This window comes from Leptinotarsa decemlineata, unplaced genomic scaffold, assembly GCF_025532065.1.
Source record: "Leptinotarsa decemlineata unplaced genomic scaffold, Ldec_3_MD MMD2_tig00000010_RagTag_RagTag, whole genome shotgun sequence".
In the NCBI taxonomy this organism is placed as follows: Eukaryota; Metazoa; Arthropoda; class Insecta; order Coleoptera; family Chrysomelidae; genus Leptinotarsa; species Leptinotarsa decemlineata.
The window spans coordinates 7204908-7225334 of record NW_027412538.1 but is presented as its reverse complement, the minus strand read 5'-3'; the positions used below and the strand labels follow the sequence as shown (position 1 = coordinate 7225334).

Genomic DNA, 20427 nt, shown 5'->3' with positions numbered 1-20427 from the left:
AGCATACATGTAATTTTTGGTAAGTAAGTGTTACTGTCGAAATTCTTTTTCGCTCCGTATTTTCGAAACAAAGAGCCCAATCGAAAATCACCAAAGGACAAAATATCCGTAGAATAGCCCAAGAATAGTCTCTAAAAATTTTGCCGCACGTCCAATTTTCCATGACTCTAGCGCATAAATCAGAGTTTGACCGATGGCATGGGTTATGTTGGTTTTGAGGACTGCTGGGGTTTGTTGCTTATTCGCATACACTTGTGCCTTAGAAAACCCCAGAATAAAAAGTCTAAAGGGGTCAAATCTCACGATCTCGGTGGCCAGTTCACATCAACTCCACGCATGCCATGCGTGGAGCCCATGCCCTTAAATCGCTCGTGCAGAACATACACTGTGGCATGAGCTGTGTGGCACGTAGCGCCGTCCTGTTGAAACCACATGGCGTTGGTGTTCACATCATCCAATTCAGACTGAAAGAAATTGGTAATCATCGACCTATAGTGCTCGCCGTTCAGTGTTGGCCTGGCCAACGTCGTTCTCATAGAAATGTGAACCGATGACGCTGCCAGCCCATAATCCACACCAAACAGTGACTTTTCCGGATGCATTGGACGCTCTTGGATGTCATGTGGATTGGTATTGTCCCAAATTCGACAATTTTATTCATTCACGTACCCATTCATCCGGAAATAGGCCTCATCGCAGATCGGCAGATCTTGCATCTTGCGTTTCGTCGACTTACAGGTGTTAGTCGATCGTTGACTGAACCAGTGGACTCAAATTTATTCACCACATTGCGAATAGTCCTATCGGTAGGGCGACAGCCTGTCAAGTAATGATGCGTGGTATGCTCCTATATTGATTTTTTCTTTTTGAAGATAATTGATTAAAATAACTCTATGACTATCTCAAAAAACAGTCGCTCAGCCGAAAAAACAGTTTTTGCTTTTTTATTGAGCTAGTTTCCCTTTGCAGTCCATTGCTTTGACTGTTTTTTGTTTCGAGCGTATAATGGTTTATCCAAGTTACATCTACAGTAATTAATCGGCGTCAAAACTTGGATTTTTTGCACCTGAACTGCGCCAACAGAGTGTTGGAAATGTTAATTCGAACATGTTTTTGGTCTAACTAACGTGAGTATACGCGGCACCCAACACGAGGACAGCTTTCTCATGCCTAATGTTGATATAATATGAGACAAACACATTCTTTTGACATGTTCATAACCTATGCTATCTCTCTCACTGTAATTTAGCGGTCGTCTAGCACCAATTGGTGAACTTTGGCGATGTTTTCGTCGGTAGTTGCAGTTTTTAGACGTCCCGAACGTTCAATGTCTCCCAAGCTATTACGGTCACGTTCAAATTCAGCTGCCAAAAATTTCACTATGGTAAATGATAGTGCAGAGTCCCCATACACAGAATCCAACGCATGTTTGATTTGCGTAGGCATATTGTCTTTCAAAAGCAAATATTTAATGACAGCTCTATTCTTGATTTTGTCCATGTTCATAAAAACACGCACATCAACTCACTCAAACGACTGTTTGTTAAATAACAACTGCGCTTCCAAAATAGCTGAAACTTTGGTGAGTAACTGTCAACAGACGGCCAACAAAATTTACTAGCTTTTATTTCTGTTATGTTATGTTTTTTACAATTTGAAGTACCTGAATTGCACGTGAAGAGGCACAACCCTACAGTAGGGTACCACAAAAAATACTTGTGATACTAACTTACCAACATTAAGAGAAAATAAACGTATACGACCAACCGCTACCTACAAGCAGCATCACACCACCACCCTACCCAGCTACAATCCGTAGCCAACACGTTAATATCCCGCAGTTTCCGCCTAACAGAACCAACAAACAGGGCAACAGAATTGAGGGAGACAACAAAGGCTCTGCGACAAAATGGCTACGGACCAAAGATCATTCAAAAGGCCATCGACAGACAAAGAAGAACCAAAAAAACATCCACTAGATCGACAGAAGACTCTCCACACGACAGACAATCTGTGACACTACCTTATGTCAAAGGTGTGACCGACAAAATCGGGAGAATACTAAGACGTAAAAACATCCGGACAACCTACAAACCGCACAAAACGATATCCAGTTGGCTGCCCAGACCGAAAGAGAGAATTTCCCTAGAAAACCAAGGAGTATATAGCATCACATGCGAGGACTGTGATCAATAATATATCGGTCAGACGTATATCTGCCAGAACCCAGGAGCACAAAAACTCGATAAGAACAAAACAAACCTCCTCTGCCCTCTTTCAACACCATCTACAAACAGGTCACAAGATTAATTTTGAGTCCACAAAACAGATAGCACAGGTGCAAAACCCAAGAATTCGACAAATCAGGGAAGCTATCGAAATCGAAAAGCAAGGCCTCATCAACAAAAGGGATGACTCACTAAACATCCCAAGGATTTGGAAAACAATAATTAAAAACAACCACCAAAGACAACCACAAATTGATAATGAACCATCGCAGGTAGGAGAACCGCCAGAAGCCATTAACAACCCTCAGGTAGAAAAACAGGTAGGAGAACCGCCAAAAGCCATCAACAACCCTCAGGTGGAAAAACAGGTAACAAATCCATACAACTTACGCCACCACAAGAAGAACCTAACATCAGTTACACCTCTCGAAGCGAAGCAGTAACTCGTCTTGATAATGCCATCTGAGATGATGGCGAAACGTCGACTATCGAATAGTACACAACGGATGAACACCCGGAAAAACAACACATCATATATATATATATATATATATATATATATATATATATATATATATATATATATTTCGTTTATATAGATGAGTGGGAAAGTAGGGATTCAAATAACAGAGTGATGATTGAAAATACTTCTGAATACTACTTACTCGCACTTGAATAGGTGTGATCCACAATAAACCCTTGCGGGTTGCGGTGGAGGGTCGAATAGACCCACTCACTTGTGACCTAATCTAACTAGTTACTCACACACACACTCACGCGTGATGCAACTCGATGGGATTGAAAACACAAAAATAGGGAGGAAGTCTCAATATGGTGTGTTCATACTTTTCAGCAATACTCTCAAGGGCATACACTTTTTCAAATGTTTTTGTCTGTGAAACTTCAAATAGTTGGTTTTTGGTATAGTTATCTTCAAAATACAAATTGTTATCCATTTCATCTTTCCTCGAATTTTTATTCGGTACTTTGATGAGCTGTCGCGAATGATAGGAAGCGTTGTCAAGAACTATTACACCATTCGCATCCAAATTTGGGACCAATGTGTTTTCAAACCATTCCTCAAAAATATTAGCTTCCTTGTTCTTATGATAATGAACATTGCAGTCCTCAAATTTTTTTCCATATAATTTCAAAGAATTCGGAACCCATTCTTCACTTCTCCCGCAATGATTAGTCGCGATCCTTTGTTTGCAGGCATGTTAGGCGTACACATTGTCGAATCACCTGTCCACCCTTTCGTAACTGTATCATGAGTGTCATACCAAGTTTCGTCCAAGTGAAAAATTTGCCGTTGTTCTTGTCTATATTTAGTTATTTGTTCTACGTATTTGTTACGCAATTCCACTATTCTTCTGCTTTCCATTACTGCTTGACGTTTGTTTATTATTTTTAATCTAAATCCTAGTTTATTTATCCAATTCTGAAGAGTTTTGTCACAGCAGCTTACGTTATGGCCGGAAATATTCAATTCTTTCTTATGATTTCAATTGTAGGAATCTCATTGCTTTTGTAACAGTCGTATATTGTTTTTTTAATGATTTTATTCGATGAACATCTAAAGGTTTTGGTAATCCCGCATCATATCGCGTCTTGCGGTCATAAGGTTTGTTTCTGACTATTTAACGTACAGTTGAGAAAGGAATTTCGGTCAAATCTGGTGTTGCTTGTAATAGTTTTTTTCCCTCGAAACCAATTTTGATATGTAGATTCTTATATACATTGAAACATACTCTCTGTGTTTCAATATTCAAATGCATCCGACTCTTATTCACTGGTATCTCTTTTTCGAATTGTTCACCGCCGCTATTGGAATCACTACACAGGAAAAAATCTGTGTTGTTATCACACTCGTTATTACTATTAGTACTTGTCCAAGGACGCCACGTTTTAAACAAATAACAAGAATTTTAAGTAATTATAACTTCACCAATATCGAATTTCAACACTCAAATCGCGATCAGTTCCTGAACTGAACATTGACGACACAACGGCGGTACTCATCGCTACATTCTGTTGGCCACTTTAACATGACTTCAAATTTAATTTCATAACTGTTCAGCCAATCATAAAACTCGATTTGTAAAAATTATCCAATACGAACCGCCAGTTCTTCAGTCCACGTGGACTAATTCGTAGCGGCATTATTTCTTTGTATTGGTTTTTTTGGCCTTTGAGTTCGCCGAGAGCTTTGAAAATTACTATATCAGTTACTTCGACTATACCTGAGTTTGAAAATTTTTCCAATTTAACTTGGGGGGGGGACTTTCTCTTCGAATAAAAAAGTTGGGGTCCGCTCCGAAGACCGATCTGGATTGGTGACAGAAAATCCCCGACTGCTCTCAGAACTTCGTCGATGACCAACGTTTCGGAGAACGTGTGTATCCTTCTCCGAAAAGTCGATATTGATCAAGTTCGGCGTGTGCGGCATTCAAGGGATCGATTAAACAAAACACGAGCGGTCGTCGGCACATGCGGCCGGTAAAGAATCGGATCGAGAGAGTTAGTCAAGTTCAGTGGATCAGTAGGTCCTTGGAGCGCATAGAGAGAGCGGTTACGTAACTGGTCACTGTAGCTCCTGTGTACACACGCGGTCCGTATCCCTCTCTCGCGTGTCGCAGGTGAATCACCGCGCTCTCGGTTCATCGGTCGCCTCTCATCCAGAACGGTGCGTATTTTCAGATGAAGCGTATGTGGTAGGTTCAGTAAAACAATTGAGTAGATCTGATGTTAGGATACGGCATGTATGTCTGTAGTTTCTTAGTTTTGAATTTTTGTGAAACGGCAAATCTCCGGAAGTATAGAAAATCAGATCTCGGTCCATATCTCATAAAACAAATGTTTGCAATGTTTCTTTTAAATACCTGTTTGTAGATGAAATATTATTGGTGGTTAGTCTTGGTCTGTCACTTGAGATATTATTTCTGGTATTGCTCAAAGTTATTAAAACATGAACTGGGCATTCATTAATTCCTCGGAAATGACCCAAAAGGTTCCTGAAGAATTATTTAATATTTTACAATCAGAACAATTTAAAAGTCATACAATAAACTGTATTGATGAGTTTCAATATGGATTTTCAACAAGTGTCGGTCAGTTCTATTCAATTAGAACAATTTAATATTTTCTATTCCGTGAATTTTAAAACTGACTCGAATAGCCCATATAGTCTAATCAACAAGTTCAAAAACATGAAAAATAGAGATAAAGGCCCAAAAATCATGGGCGATAGCTCATTCGATTCGAAATCACCTAGAAAAACGTTTTTGAAGGATGTTGGTACAGGTAAAAAATTGCAGTTGTTATTACCAAAATAAGATTTTAAAAAAATGGTATTTAGTTAATAACTCAAAAAATATTAATATTTAAGCAATTTTGGAAAAAGCTAGTGAAAGAGGAGGAAATTTCTGATAAATTATTATCTGGGATAATTATTATTAAAAATTTATTTTTTCCTAATTTTAATTGTTTAAAATCGATTTTTTTTATATTTCGATTATTTAAATATTTAAGAAATAATTTTTCTATCTTAATATTTCTGTTTTTTTTGGAAATTACGAATTTGAATCTCGAAATTTACACTCGAATGTTTTCCTTTTTAACCCCAAATTTCGTTTTCAGAACCATTAATGCCAAAAATCGATATGTGATTGAAAAAATATGACCACACCACTTGATTCAGGTAGTTTTGAAATTATTTATATCAAAATATATAAATCATTTCAAAACTATTATTCAAAAAGTAATGAGGGATTGAAACTTGAAAAATTGGTCCATTCATTTATCATACCAATCCAATTTTAAATTGTTCATCAAAATTTCGACTACGCCACTGTATTCAGCTGGTTCATCACTGTCGAGGATTTCATCCAAATATGTTCATATGTTCATCAAAAAAGTTGTATTTTTCAAACTATGTTTACTTATAGGTATTTTTAATGATGAATATTTCGTAGAAATTCTGGATAGTGATTGTCGCGTATTAGTCAATTCCATCCATTTACTGCATCTGCTTCATCAGTACTATGAAACAGTATAAGCTGCCTGTTCAAATAATAAGGTGAACAATAATTTTTCTCGTAATTTCTATTTTGTCCCCTTCAAAGTAGTTTCCCTCAGAAATAATGAATATACTTGTGAGAGCGTTTTTCTAATCCTGGAAGCAGTTCTGATATACACTTTTTGGTATGTCCTTGATCTCTCTCAACGATTTAGTTTTTATCGCTTCAGTCGTCGCAAAGCGCCGTCCTTTCATGGGTCTAGTCAATCTTCGACAAATCTGGTGAATATGGTGGCTGAGGCATGACTACGGACGCTTTCTTCGTATTGCTTTTCGCAAGCGGCCCATAACTTCAAAATAATACTCGTTATTGACCATACCGATCATATGGCAAGAACACCTGATGAACTTCGCTAATGTAATCGAAGAAAACAATGAAAGAAACCTTGAAATTTGATCGAACTTGGCATGCTTTTTTGCTCTTGGCTCTCCTGGGCTCTTTTATTGGAACGATTGAGCTTTGTTTTTGATATCATAACCATAAGCACATGATTCGTCACCAGTTTGACCGTTTAAGGGCAAATCTGGATCGCCGTTGAAGTCATTAAACAATTCCTGATTGATGGTCAGGCGACGAAGCTGTTTTTCCGTTAACTAAAAACGACAACCCTCAGAAGTCTAAACTTGTGCGAGTAGAGAATTAACGGGCTCTAACTTTCAATGTGGGAATCCCATTATAGAACATGTAGAGGTATATAAAGAATAGTAAGCCTATGATAGGCCTGTATAGTAAAGAGTGGGGCACCGAAAACGAAACAGAACGAATATCTTCAAAACACATGTGTTCTGAAAAAAATGCAAAAAAAAATCCAAGGGGGACATCTTTCTATCATAACCTCAACTGTCATAACTCTTTCCCCACCCCTCGGTGACTATCACCCAAACAATTTGAATAGAGAAAGTAGTAAGTGTGACAGATCGTTGAAAAGGTAATTTCAGCCATGTCAATTTTAGCTACCTAACTTTCGATTTTGGCGCCTTCTTGCGGGAAAAAAACTGTTCCATATTCCAAATTATGATACTTAATTCGTAAGCTAATTTGACATAAATTCGGTGACAATGCATTATGGAATTTTTCTATGGGAAAAAACAAGATGGCGGCTTCACAATGGCGGACAAGATTTGCAATTATGGTTCGATTTGATTCAAAATTGATAAGTGGTGGTTTTTAGGGTCGGAAATTATGAGTTTTTTTTCAATGGATAAAATCAAAATGGTGGCTCCAAAATGGCGGACGAAATTTGTATGGCTATGTTGGCACATTCATTATTTTTGAAATAATATTCAATTACTTCTACCCTATCCTGAATAGAATAAACCATTTTTTATTTCACTCGTTAATGTTCCTGACGTAATACTGTCAAGAAACTGACACAAATAAGCACTGAAACAAAAGGTTTTTTATCATACCAATACATAGGCGAAGTAAGTCAATTGTTATTCCAAAGGTACGAATGTCATCAAATAACTTCAGAAATGCTCAAAAACGTCAGGCGGCGTTTCGAGAATAACTTATAGTCATTTATGGCAGTTCATGTTGTGATAGGCAGATGTCCCCGTTTGATTAGAAATCGACGTATTTTTGCATTTTTTTCAGAACACATGTGTTTTGAAGATATTCGATCTGTTTCGTTTTCGGTGCCTCACCCTGTATATTATTTATGTCTGTTCAAAAAAGTCGGCAATATAACTATGTTATCAGTTATCGGTCGATAGCCAGGCGCTTCGACGTGGGTGCTTCGTTCACTCACTCGAATTGACTGCCGTGTTGGTCGGTGGTTCAAGTCCTAGTCTGAACGATCGATTTTCACTTGCTATCGTCCAACCCGTGTTAGGCATCACATGTTGAAAGGTGAGACCTCGTTAATCCTTAGCTCGCATAAGTTTAGACTTCTGAGGGTTGTAGTTCGTAGGGGTGCGACAGCTGGTTAACTGAAAAACAGATTTTTTTAAACACATACTAGACTAAAAATTCAAATTCAATCGTGCAGCAAAGTAGGCCACTCAGGTTCTCCTGGATTAATAAAAATAATCCTGTCAACGTTTCCGCATATTTTCGACTCCGTCGAACGTTTACAGTTTTTCTCTTGGTGTTGCGTCACTGTTCGAATAATCCTGAGCTTGCGTCACCGTTTTGGCTAATTTCCAGTTCACGAATGTTATGAATGACCAGAAATTACGTACATCGAAAAATTAAACAACGGATTCCATTGATATTTAAAGCAAGATTTCAGGTGTGTTATCGCTTATTTTGTCTAATCACGAAATGATTTCAATTAAGGAGAGATTTACATTCATATACATATAGTACTATATAAGTATACATTCGTTTGGCTCCCCCTCTCCTCTGCCCAGGAATAATATCGCAGCCAAAAACATATCAAGACAAATACATCTCAAGACTAAAACAACTCCCACAAAAAAATCACTATCCAAAAACATGTCAATAACGCGCTCAATATAAAGAAGAAACAGAAGTATGTACGGCGATCAACGAAAGAAATGCATAAAACGCCGAAAACAAACGTTTGTTTCATTCATGTCTTTTGTGTAGGTGTTGCCTCGGAAATTTGGTTATTGATTGCAATGTTTTTTATTTATTTTTTGAATATGTATCTAATATGTCTGATGGTTTTTAAAATAGTAATATTATCAACACAAAGAAACTATTTTTCGAGCCCTAGAAAAGAATTAAATTAAATTCGAAACGTTGGCAAGAAAACAATTGTTTAAAAAAAAAGATCCTGCTACCCAACAAACCTTCACAAAAAATATGAAAAATAAAATAACCAAGATGAAAATTACCACAGAGTGAAAACGAAATAAAAAAATAATGAAAATATAAAAAGATTTCAAACCAAGTTACTTCACGGACGTCGTTACGTATTGTTACGTTTTTTCCCGTGGGTTGATCAATAATTGACTATACTGAATAATGAAACTTAACTTCATTTCAATTTAAATACAACAAACAGTTCAACAAAACTACAACTATCATTTTAAAGTCTATCGCCTTACTAGATCACTTGGCGTACCGTACTGTAACGTCCACTTGACTGTGTACTTGGCTGTGTCGATATGCCCGCCGCTAGCGTTTAAATATCGTAATCGAACATCGTAGAAATTTCGCCGAAATTTCGTCGAAATCAGAAACATTATTCTCGCTGCTTCTCGAGTGGCGGGGAATCATCGCACATTCCCGCGCTCTTAGCTACGTCACGTTTGGTTTATGGTTACCAGTGGCGGCCGGCGTTATTTTCTTATGGACATGATCTACAACAGTATCCCCAATCGTCTTCGGGTGACCATGAGACATCCACCACTTTCAAACAAACGTTGAAGAGAATACTGTTGAAAATCATTAAGATAACGAAATTAATTAATTATTGAACTGAAAACAAAAATCTTTTTTGAACATATAAGTTGAATAGCTTATCTCAGTGTGTGTAAGATAATATTTATGACAACGATGGAATATAAATTTGTCAACGCCAGGCATTGTTTCTTTTCTCAACGAAAATAACTTCATCAGCTTTTTGAATTTCTGCTTCTCCATAATTGTATGAAAAATGTAGGTAACTTCCAAAAAGAAGGGAGGAAAAAAACAATCCATCCTAAAAATATTTCCTTTTCAATTTTAAGTTTCATTTTTCATAAAAAAAAATCATTCATTCATCAATGTCTATTTTGTCCCCTTCAGAGTAGTCCCCTCAGATATTTTACTCTTGTGCCAGCGTCGTTTCCAATCCCCCAGGCAGTTCTGATATGCACTTTTTGGTATGTCCCCTCTGCGATTCGGTTGTTATCCCTTCAATCGTCGCTGAAAGCCGTCCTTTCATAGTTCTCTTCAATCTTGAGAACAGGAAAAAATCCAGGAACCCAAATCTGGAGAATACGGTGGCCAAGGCATGATCACGGGTACCAACATAAAAAATCGCTAGTCGAATGTAGATACGTATCCCGAGAAATTTGAACATTCGACTAATTTTTTTAACATACCTAGAATTTATTTATTTACATACGCCTCGTGAATAAGATCTTTTGCTCTTACAATAAAACTTATTATTATTCTCTCAATTTTTTTTCAAATACTAAAAACATTACTATTGAAAATGCAGCTAGTTTTTTATTCTCACCTACAAGATAGTACTTGATATTAATATTGTTTCTTCTATCAAAAATGTGTATACTTTAAGTGCTCTTTTGGGCATCAGCGCTCTCCACTTCGTATCTGGCTTTGGCCTACTCGAAACCGACAAATATTGGCACCGCGTGTCTATAGTTTGTGAGTAACTCCATGTATTTCTCATTTCAGATCAACTTTGAGACCAAACAAACAATAAATTTTACTAATGGAAACAATAACGAAATTGTAAGTTGAAATGTGAAAAATAAAAGTTGTAGCAAAAGAAATTCTTTTTTTTCCAGATTTTCTAAGTTTAGCGACTTCAGTTAACAGAATGCAACAAAGGGGCTCAAACACGACAATGGAATCCGAAGAAGGGAATAATTCATCGTCGACCCCACCATCCAGGGGTCGGGTAAGTATTACGAAGCTAACTTAACATGTGGGCTGAAAATTCCCGGTTTATCTTTTGCATGAAAATAGGTCTCAGTTTCAGCAATAACCTCTCTATTCGAGCGAAATTTGTTACCGGCGAGCATTTTTTTGAGGTCTGCGAACAGCCAGTAGTCTCTGGGAGCCAAATCTGGCGAATTCGGTGGATGTGGGAGCAATTCGAAGTTAAATTCATGTAGTTTTGCTACTGTTTTGATTGACTCGTGAGACGGTGCGTTGTCTCGATGAAATTTCTTTGCCATATGCGGTCGTTCTTTGCAATTTCGGCCTTCAAACGCTCCAATAACGATATATAATATACACTGTTGATGTTATTTCCCTTCTTAAGATAGTAGATGGATATCACACCACGCACATTCCAAAATACCGAGGCCATAACCTTTCCAAATGATTGTTGTGCGCTTTGGACGAGGTTCACCAGTTGCTCTCCGCTCAGATGAATATCGTTTTGATTCCGGATCCATATTTCATCCATTGTCACATATCGACGGTTTGTTATGTTCAAACATGGCCAAACACTGCTCAGAACATAGCTTCCTCACACTCAAATGCTCATGCAATATAAAGCCAACAGGTTTTTTTGCTATCGTTACTATGTCTGCTTATGCAACTTCACTTTTCGACCATTCAAAACGATTTTGTGTTTTTTTTTGTTTTCTGGTACATTCTGTATTTGTATCTTTAGAGTTCGGAGGGTGAGCACTTAGGCCACATGTAACCCATTGTTGTCCTTCAAGGTTATCGTCCATTCTATCCTTTCCAAGAAGGTGGACAAGTCACTATGAGACATCTTTATATCGGCAGGTGAAGGCCAAGACTCGCCGAACACACACTCTCTTTGGCAACCTTGAAGTGTCTCACGGCGGCCTTCGTGAAGGTTTTTGGAAGGTGCAGCGACATTACTGTCGTTGCTGTGGCTTCTTTAACCTTCATGGGGTTCCCTCCGTGGATGTGCTCAAATAAGGCCGCTTTCCTGCAGGAGCAGCCGGTTCTTTGCCTTTATTCAAGGTGGAGCTCTTGGCGCCCGTCGCAGAAAGTGCCCTTGCTGTTGGAGGAGGAGTGGGGGAGGTGGAGGGTGCACTTTTATTTGCTGCCACTCCTGCCTCTATAGCTCTCTTCCTTCTATAGGCCTCGGCGCCGCAAATGCGCTATCGCCTTGGCCTTTGTATTATATCACGAGGTGATCTGCCATGTCCAGCCTCATTCCGAGCGGTAGATTGCGGTGGACATTTCTGTTCATCCCCAGCCACCGCCATAGATGGAGGTGAGCATTTCTGTCCAGCCTCGGGATTGGTTTTTGTTTTCTCTGTGTCTGTTTTTTCATGTGTTTCCACGAGTAGCAGGGGAAGAGTTGGTCATTCTGGCAGAGCCCCGCATTACCAGAGGAAGGCTGATCACAATGAGGTTTCGCCCGGTTCCCCAAGGGGATCGTTCAAAACCGCATATCACCCTGCGGCCATTTAGCTGTCGGTACGATTCCTTACACCTTAGCTTGGGTAAGCTGGTCCACGGTGGCATGTTTCGCAAAGGCTTTTGGGGAGTTTTAGTTCCCCTCACCCTATTTATTTCTGCCACCGTAAGGCCATATTGGCTCCCCGGACTGGGCTTCTAGTCCCCTGGCCGTTCCCCTATCCGCCACCTGGGGACGCGCCCGATATGTAGCCCAACCCACGGGGTTGGGCTACCTACGACGGTTTGTTATGTTCAAACATGGCCAAACACTGCTCAGAGTCTTCGAAACGTTCTTGTTTTTGGTGAGCTCGCTCGGTACCCACTTTGAACAGAGCTTCCTCACAGTCAAATGCTCCTGCAATATAAAGCCAACAGGTTTTTTTGATATTGTTACTATGTCTGCTTGGTCACGTCCACTGCGTTCTGCCGCATCGCTGTCTCTATGACCACGTCTGAAGTCAGCAAACCAACGTTTAATTGTTGTTTTTTATGAAGCGGAGTCCTTATAACACTTGCAGGCCATTGCTTCGCTTGAACGGTATTTTTTCCCATCAAGAAGCAGTGTAAAATTAAAACACGAAATTGTTTTGATCCAACAAAAGTAGTGTCACTCTTAGCATAATAACTACCAAACTTTTGAGTAGAGTATCATGAAATTTCAATAGCTTTTTTTTGAAGGTTGGTACTAACTGAAAAAGAGGTGTATGCAATAAGACAAGCGCCATCTATGTGTTACTTCCGAGACTTTTCGGCCCAGGTAGTAAATGAAAAACAGTTTCCGTTTTGATTCAATACGTTAATTTTTTTCTGAAGACCAAATCACGACGTACACACAAACTTTTTCAATATCTCAGAAACTGTCTGGAACATTACTTTCAAATTTGAGATATACCTATGAGCTTTCATTGATCTCGGTCTATCAAAATTCATTCATTTCAGTATTGTGAACCTTTCAGTTTCTCTATAAATATTACCGTATTTCAAACGGATCACTCTATGAATTAACTTTTTAATAGGTAGTTTACTCCAGACTCATTATGTATTAATATGCTAACTTCGGTGATTTTTTCTTTCAAAGGTATGGAGTAAACACTTTTGGGAACGGCCAGAAACGGTGTAAAAACAAATCAAATCATTAGAGCATTGAAAAAAATTTTTTCTGATTCACTTGTCAGAAACCATTTAACCCCCAATTTGTCCATCTGTTAGGAAAATTATTATTCAGATATTGTCTGATACCCATATCGTGGTAGGAGCATATATGATGAAGAAAATACTTTTGTTTGATGTCTAACTAAGTTTTCTATATATTACGACCGGTTTCGGTTTGGTCAATCATTCTCAAGTAAAGTTAGTTCACTTGAGAATGGTCGTAATAAATAAAAATAAAATAGTGGAGTAATATAGCTAGGGGAGTTCTGAGTCATTCCTTATAGAAGAATATATACAAATATGAGCAGGTCCATTCTGGAGAATTTACGACCTCCGATCGGAACCTTGTCGAACACCCGCAGAAGTGATACAAAGCAGGTTCTGGCACACTTCAAAGTCGTGCGTCGTTGGTAAGTGTTTCAGAGAGTAACTTTAGTGAGTGGAAGAGAGATACGTGTCACATAAACGTTGCAGAGAAGGATGGAATGAGTATCGGAGAGATTCAAAGATAAAAGCGTGGATTTTGGGCCCCCTTGGGACACCAACGTGAGATATTGGAAGTTATTGCGTAAATCAGTAAATCAGACAAAAGTGTTTTTTTAGCCCATATTTATTTTTGTTATGAAGTGGAGATAATAATACATTTTATTGCAACAAAGTGGAGTTAGTTTTGATTATAATTTATATATTTATCATTAGAATGGCTGGTCCGATTTTGAAAATTAAACCATTATTGAAAGACCCATCAATGAATAGAAAAACCCCTACTCTATTCAAGAACGATAATAGCAATAAATACTGAAAGTATGTCTTTTTATAAAACTTTTTTTTTGTTTTGTTTTTATGGTCGCACAATATATGAATGAAATACTAAGACAATTATTCATCACAATCAAAATGTGCATCCTGAAAAATTACTTCATTTCATTTTGTATGCAGGTCCATATTTACTTCACTTACCTACTTATTTCTGATCAAAAAATATGCCCATAAATATTTTGTACCCGCTTAGAAAACTCAACTAAGTATATTTTGTTTAACTGGTCTCAACCACTTTCAAAAATCCATCGTATTCTTAAACTGTCTGATTTAAATGAAACGCCCTGAGTATTCAGAACAAGCAAACTTCCTGACTTCGTTTGCCTTTTGATTTTATCAGAGATTGCATGCACACTCTGAAACGAATTAAGGGCATTAATATTGGGGCTGCATCGCGAATGACGTCAATGCAAACGATGCAATTGACGTCTTTCCTGTTGCTTTCGTCAACTAAATATATACTCGGATATAAAAACAAAACTAAATTTAATTTTCAGTTGTGTTAAACATTTCAAGGAGTAAAACATTCTTCACTTTTGTTGTTTCTTCCACAATCTTTCTTCAAATCCATGTTCAACCCATACATTTCTTTCCGCTTGGAATTGTTCGGTAGTTCCTATTTGTTTTGAGCAATGCTAACGAAAATGACTCATTTCCGTTTTCCTCAGAACAATTCCAAATCGAAAGTACTAGTCAGAAGTCATGCGATGCGCGAAGAAACTTCTCCGCCTAGGGAACCTAGTCCGTATCGCCACCATATTCATCACCAACCGCAGCAACAGCAGCAGCACCAACAATTACAGTCGCCGTGCATACAGCTCATCCCTTCGCCATCGTTTTCACCTCCTCAGGCTCCAGCAGTCGTCTTGAGCCCTTCCCTTGCCGCCCCCACAAGCCCGTCGCCCCAATGCCTTTCTCCAACCACCACACTGGTGCCGTCTCCAAGCTCCAGGTGTTCTCCCAACCTCAGCGCTTCCATCGACAACGTGTTGCCTATGGAAAGACTGCCGCTTGACTGTCCTCAGGACGGACATAATTCAGGGTTTGTGGTAAGTGTAATATTATGATTACTTATGTGGTAACTCAATGGTCTGGTTCACATGTACTTTGTGAAATTTTACAGACGGGTCCAAAAATTACGACCAAGGTGTCATTGGATTCGTATTTTTACCTAGAAAGTTCAAGGAAAGGTCCGAAAAGGCGCTGAAAAAAATTACAAAAGCAAAATTTTGGAAATATGAAAAAAGATCTGAAAAGATCAATAAATTTGCGTAAAAAAGTCGCGACTCCCGAAACTGTATCTCAATTATTTATAATTTTTACAGAGCCCTGAAAATAGAGCCAAAATCGGATAGTCTGGCTTCCGCGTAAGAAAAGAATATGGCATACCGGTATAAACCAGAATTTTAAAGTAATTTAAAAATTTGTGAGCATAGGAAATTTAAAGAAGGTAAATGAGTAGACACATTAAAATTAAATTAACGTGATGACTGATAGGTTCATTTAATTTTCCTAAACTCCATACAAATATAACTATAATTGAATGTTACTGATCCTAAAACTACTAAAAGTGCAAGTAATGAAATCCTTATGATTTATTGTTACATGATATGACTTTTATGTTGAAAAGACTTAAAAAAAATTCTTTTGTTTATGGATAACAATCAATAATTAAATAAATAATAGGGTTACAACTTTAGTAAAAGGCTTAAATTGTTAATTAATTCATAATTAACAAAAAAGACTTGAAGCATATTTGTCATATCTGCAATAGTTTAAAAGTTATTATAATTATAAAAGCGGAGGAGCGGATGAAAAAGACAAGTATCTAGGTATCACAATATTAACAGTTTCATGAAAAATAGAAAAAAAACACATAGCTACTTTAATTACAGAATGGAGTATTGAAAAAAAAATATTATTTTATTATTTGTTTATAACAATTTTTTTTAAATAAACAATTAAAAAAAGAACAGAAACAATTTTCTCAAAACCTTGAAGAACAATAGAATTTATGATTTAAAAAAAAACGGTTCCTCAATTTTAATATTAAATCACAAAAACCCATTGTTAATTAACAAACGCATTTTTTAGCAACAAAGAAATTTTTTTGAGGAAACCATTTTTTTTTCTAAAAATCATTATTTTTTTCAATTGATATAATGCAAAAAAAAAATCGAATTGCTTACAAACAATGTATTTGTTTATAATAAATTTATTAACAACAGCAGTAAAAAAAAATTAAAAAATATGTTTTTTTTTAATTTATAATTTTCAATTGTTAATAAAAAAGTAGAAAATATCAATTTTTTTATTTTGGCAACGGTAATCTATTTTTTAGCCTATTAAGAATAACTTCACCAAAGGAAAAAAATGCCAGGGTTTTAGTTTAATAATTATAGGGGTTTTTATATTAACTTTCAATTCAAAAAAAGTTATTAATTAACAAATGCATAACTAATGTTGAAATTGAGATAAACATTTTTTGACTGAGGATTATTGTTTATTGATGTATCCCAACATTACATGAATTTTTTTATTCCTTAATATTCGCATTTAATATATTTAAATAATTTTTTTTGTTTTTATGTCAGAGTGACGGAATGCGCGCGGAAGCCAGACTACCCGTTTTTGGTTCTATTTTCAGGGCTCTGTAAAAATTATAAATAATTGAGATACAGTTTCGGGAGTCGCGACTTTTTTACGCAAATTTATTGATCTTTTCAGATCTTTTTTCAAATTTCTAAAATTTTGAAAATTTTTTGAGATATTCAAAAAAAACTAAAGCCCCATTTTTTTTCACTCAACTGTTTACAACTGTTGTAAATTTTTTCAGCGCCTTTTTGGACCCTTCCTTAAACTTTCTAGGTAAAAATACGAATCCAATGACACCTTGGTCGTAATTTTTGGACCCGTCTGTAAAATTTCACAAAAAAAGTACATGTGAACCAGACTACAACCCCGTTTGAACCTTGTAAGTTATAAGGTGAAATACTCAATATTGTGCTTCTTGTTACTGAGTATGGCAGCTCTACTCATATAAGATTATTGCTTTCTCAACGAAGATTGGTGATGGAAAGTTCTGCATTGCCCGAGGTTTGAGAATCTCATAACAATCATAGATTATGCTTTCTATACTGTATCAACTGATTATAGAGTGACCAAAAACTTAAAACTAGTCAGTGAATACGAAAACTCCATTTATTGGATCGACAGAAATCTGAGTCCTCGAATATAAAAAATAAACTAGGCCCCGAGGGTGGTATTTGCAAAGCTTCAAGATACCGACCGGCGAACTGCAACTTTCACTGCAAGGCAACTACTCGAAACAAGAACTCAAAAACGAAGCATTCGTTAACTAACACCAAACAGCACTTTTGACTGCCATAGGTACCTTTAGTGGTGAACGTCGAACCTATTTATGGGCTCAATGTTCTCAAAAGACAAACCTTAGTAAGCACTGCTGTCAAACACTAGAACTGCAATATTGCTAATCTATTTGTTAACCATTACTCAACCGTGGGTGAAAAAATGGCTTAAAAAATCAGGCAAGAAGCACACGAGGTAATAACTCAAAATGTGAATACTGTGGGTGATACTATTTTTCTAACACCATGTGATGAGGTTGAGATATTGAATATAATTAAAGAACTAAAGACAAACACTGCACCAGGGTATAATGGAATGTATGTGAAAGTTATCGAAACATTATCTGAACATATAACGAAACCTTTATGTATTTTGATGAACACTATTTTTGTCACTGGCATATGCCCCTCGAACAGGTTTAACAATTGTTAAACCTGTATTTAAGTCGGGCGAAAAAAACAAAGTAAGCAATCACCGTCCAATAGGCGTGATATCCAATCTGGCAAAAATATTCAAAAAAATCCTCAAAAAACGTTTAATGACTTTCACAGAGAGACATCATATAATTTCAGAATTCCAATTTGGTTTTCAAAATGGAAGATCAACCTCTGATGCCATAGTTAACTTAGTCACACAAATATACGATCACTTAGATAAAAAACGACCATGCCTGAGAGTATTTATGGATTTGGCTGCCTTCGATACCATTAGTCATGAAAAATTGCTGTCGAAATTAAATAATCTTGGTATCAGAGGTTTGGCAAATGATCTAATCAGAAACTACCTCAATGAAAGAGTACAAATGGTTAAAATAGACGGTGTACTGAGCGACCCATAAGAAATTAAATACGGAGTTCTCCAGGGCACTGTTTTAAAGCCAATCCTATTTATATTATATTTGAATGATATGTTATCCATTGATATTTTTGGAAAAGTGGTCTCATATGCTGATGATACAGTACTAATAATTGATAGAGCAACCTGGGAAGATGTAGTATCTCATACAAGAAACGATATTGACACTATAGTAAATTGGCTTGATGATAGTTTACTGACAATAAATATTGATAAAACATCTTACATTTCTGGGAAAGAAAGTTTTTGGCTTTCTATTACTCCATCTGATACAAAAAAAGGGGATGAGAGAATATTCCAAAGAAAGGAAGGAAGTAATCAATTTGAAAATAAGTAACTCTATACATAGATGTGTAGATCATGAAAAGAAGTAACTTTCAGATACAAACTGAAAGAAAGTCCCCCTGAAACAGCTACCTGTACCTATGTGAGTACAATTTATTACCATTCATTCAAAGTAGAACTCATGTGAATGATATCTGATTCTTATTCCACAACAAATGTTTGAAATACAAACTGAGTAGAGAAAAGTATCTTCTGTGTAATTCAGTGTTCATATAGAAGTATTTGTTTCGAAAGAATTTTTTCTTTCGTGTAATTCAATGTTTATATGAAAGTAGCTGTTTCAGGAGGACTTTCTTTCAGTTTGTGTCTGAAAGTTACTTCTTTGCATGATCTACACATCCATGTATAGAGTTACTCATTTTCAAATTGATTACTTCCTTCCTTTCTTTGGAATATTCTCTCATCCCCTTTTTTTGTATCAGATGGAGTAGCAGAAAGCTAAAAACTTTCTTTCCCAAAAATTAATCACTCCTAAAAATATAACACCTTCAATTCATCTTACATTTCATTTTGTAGTAACAGTCATGATTTTCCCAATGCACAAAACATCAATATTCTCAATATTTATTTAACTAGCAGAAATAAGAACATAACTTTGAAAAAATCCAGTTCAGTGAAATATCTTGGAATACACATTGACCATAATCTTAATTGGAAAATACATATAGACTATTTTTGTAAAATACTCAGAGCCCTTTTGTATGTTTTTCGAACACTTAAAAATATACTGAGTATCAATGATTTGCGCAGTATATATAATTTTCGTTAGTTCAGTCACTCTTAATGTATGGAAATCTAGGATGGGGTGGGGTCTATAGTACAACTGTACAACCGCTTATGGTACTACAGAAACGATTTCTCAAAATTATCTGTAATTTAAATTTTCGTTTCTCATCGGTACAAATATTCCAATATTGTGATATGATGAGTATAAGATATCTTTATTTCAAACAATTATTATTATTTATATTTCACAACAGAAATAAGTTCAAAAATCATAAACATGGATATGAAACCCGACGGGTAAATGAACAAAGCTATTGGACAAAGATCAATTACATACATTGGACCCAAATTATTCAATCTTGCTCCAGATCCTATAAAAACGGAATATGTGTTTAAGTTTTTCAAAATTTCAGTGATCAAATGGCCCAAAAATGAAAATATAACATTACTATAAACAAATTCTACTGAATTAATGTTTCAATTTTTATATATATTTTTCATCCCTACCTAGCATTTTGAATACTTTTAATTTAAGACGAGTTTGTATTTTATATTGAGACATTCATATTTTTATACGTTTACACATTTAAATTTTTACGTTTTATATGTTTTACATTATGTACACGTTTAGAGATTTTACACTGTTAGATTTTATATTCAATGTGTCTTTTTTGTAGTATACTAAGAACATTATTCAATACTTTTCAGGAAAAGATAATATCGACATTGTTAATACTATTTACAAATATAAGCACCAAAATGTTTTGCCCGAGTAACTCAAAATACATTATATCTTGACCATCTTCAAAGGAAATAATTTCGAT

General features: G+C 36.3%; 1 protein-coding gene across 10 annotated transcripts in view; it reads left to right on the top strand.

The window, feature by feature from the left end:
• The window catches only part of enc (R3H domain containing protein encore), a 97921-nt gene that overhangs the window by 41315 nt on the left and 36179 nt on the right, over window positions 1–20427 (top strand). For 8 of the 10 annotated variants that reach the window (XR_012464578.1, XR_012464577.1, XR_012464572.1 and 5 more), the window contains exons 2-4: window positions 10622–10678; window positions 10735–10847; window positions 14977–15357. Coding sequence is in view for 1 of the 10 variants with exons in the window: in XM_074171303.1 (XP_074027404.1) it covers window positions 10767–10847; window positions 14977–15357 (462 nt within the window). In the remaining 9 variants the exon portion in view is untranslated. Of the gene's footprint in view, window positions 1–4794; window positions 4915–10621; window positions 10679–10734; window positions 10848–14976; window positions 15358–20427 lie in introns of those variants that run through there. The other 2 variants (XR_012464573.1, XR_012464576.1) reach the window with 2 other exon arrangements.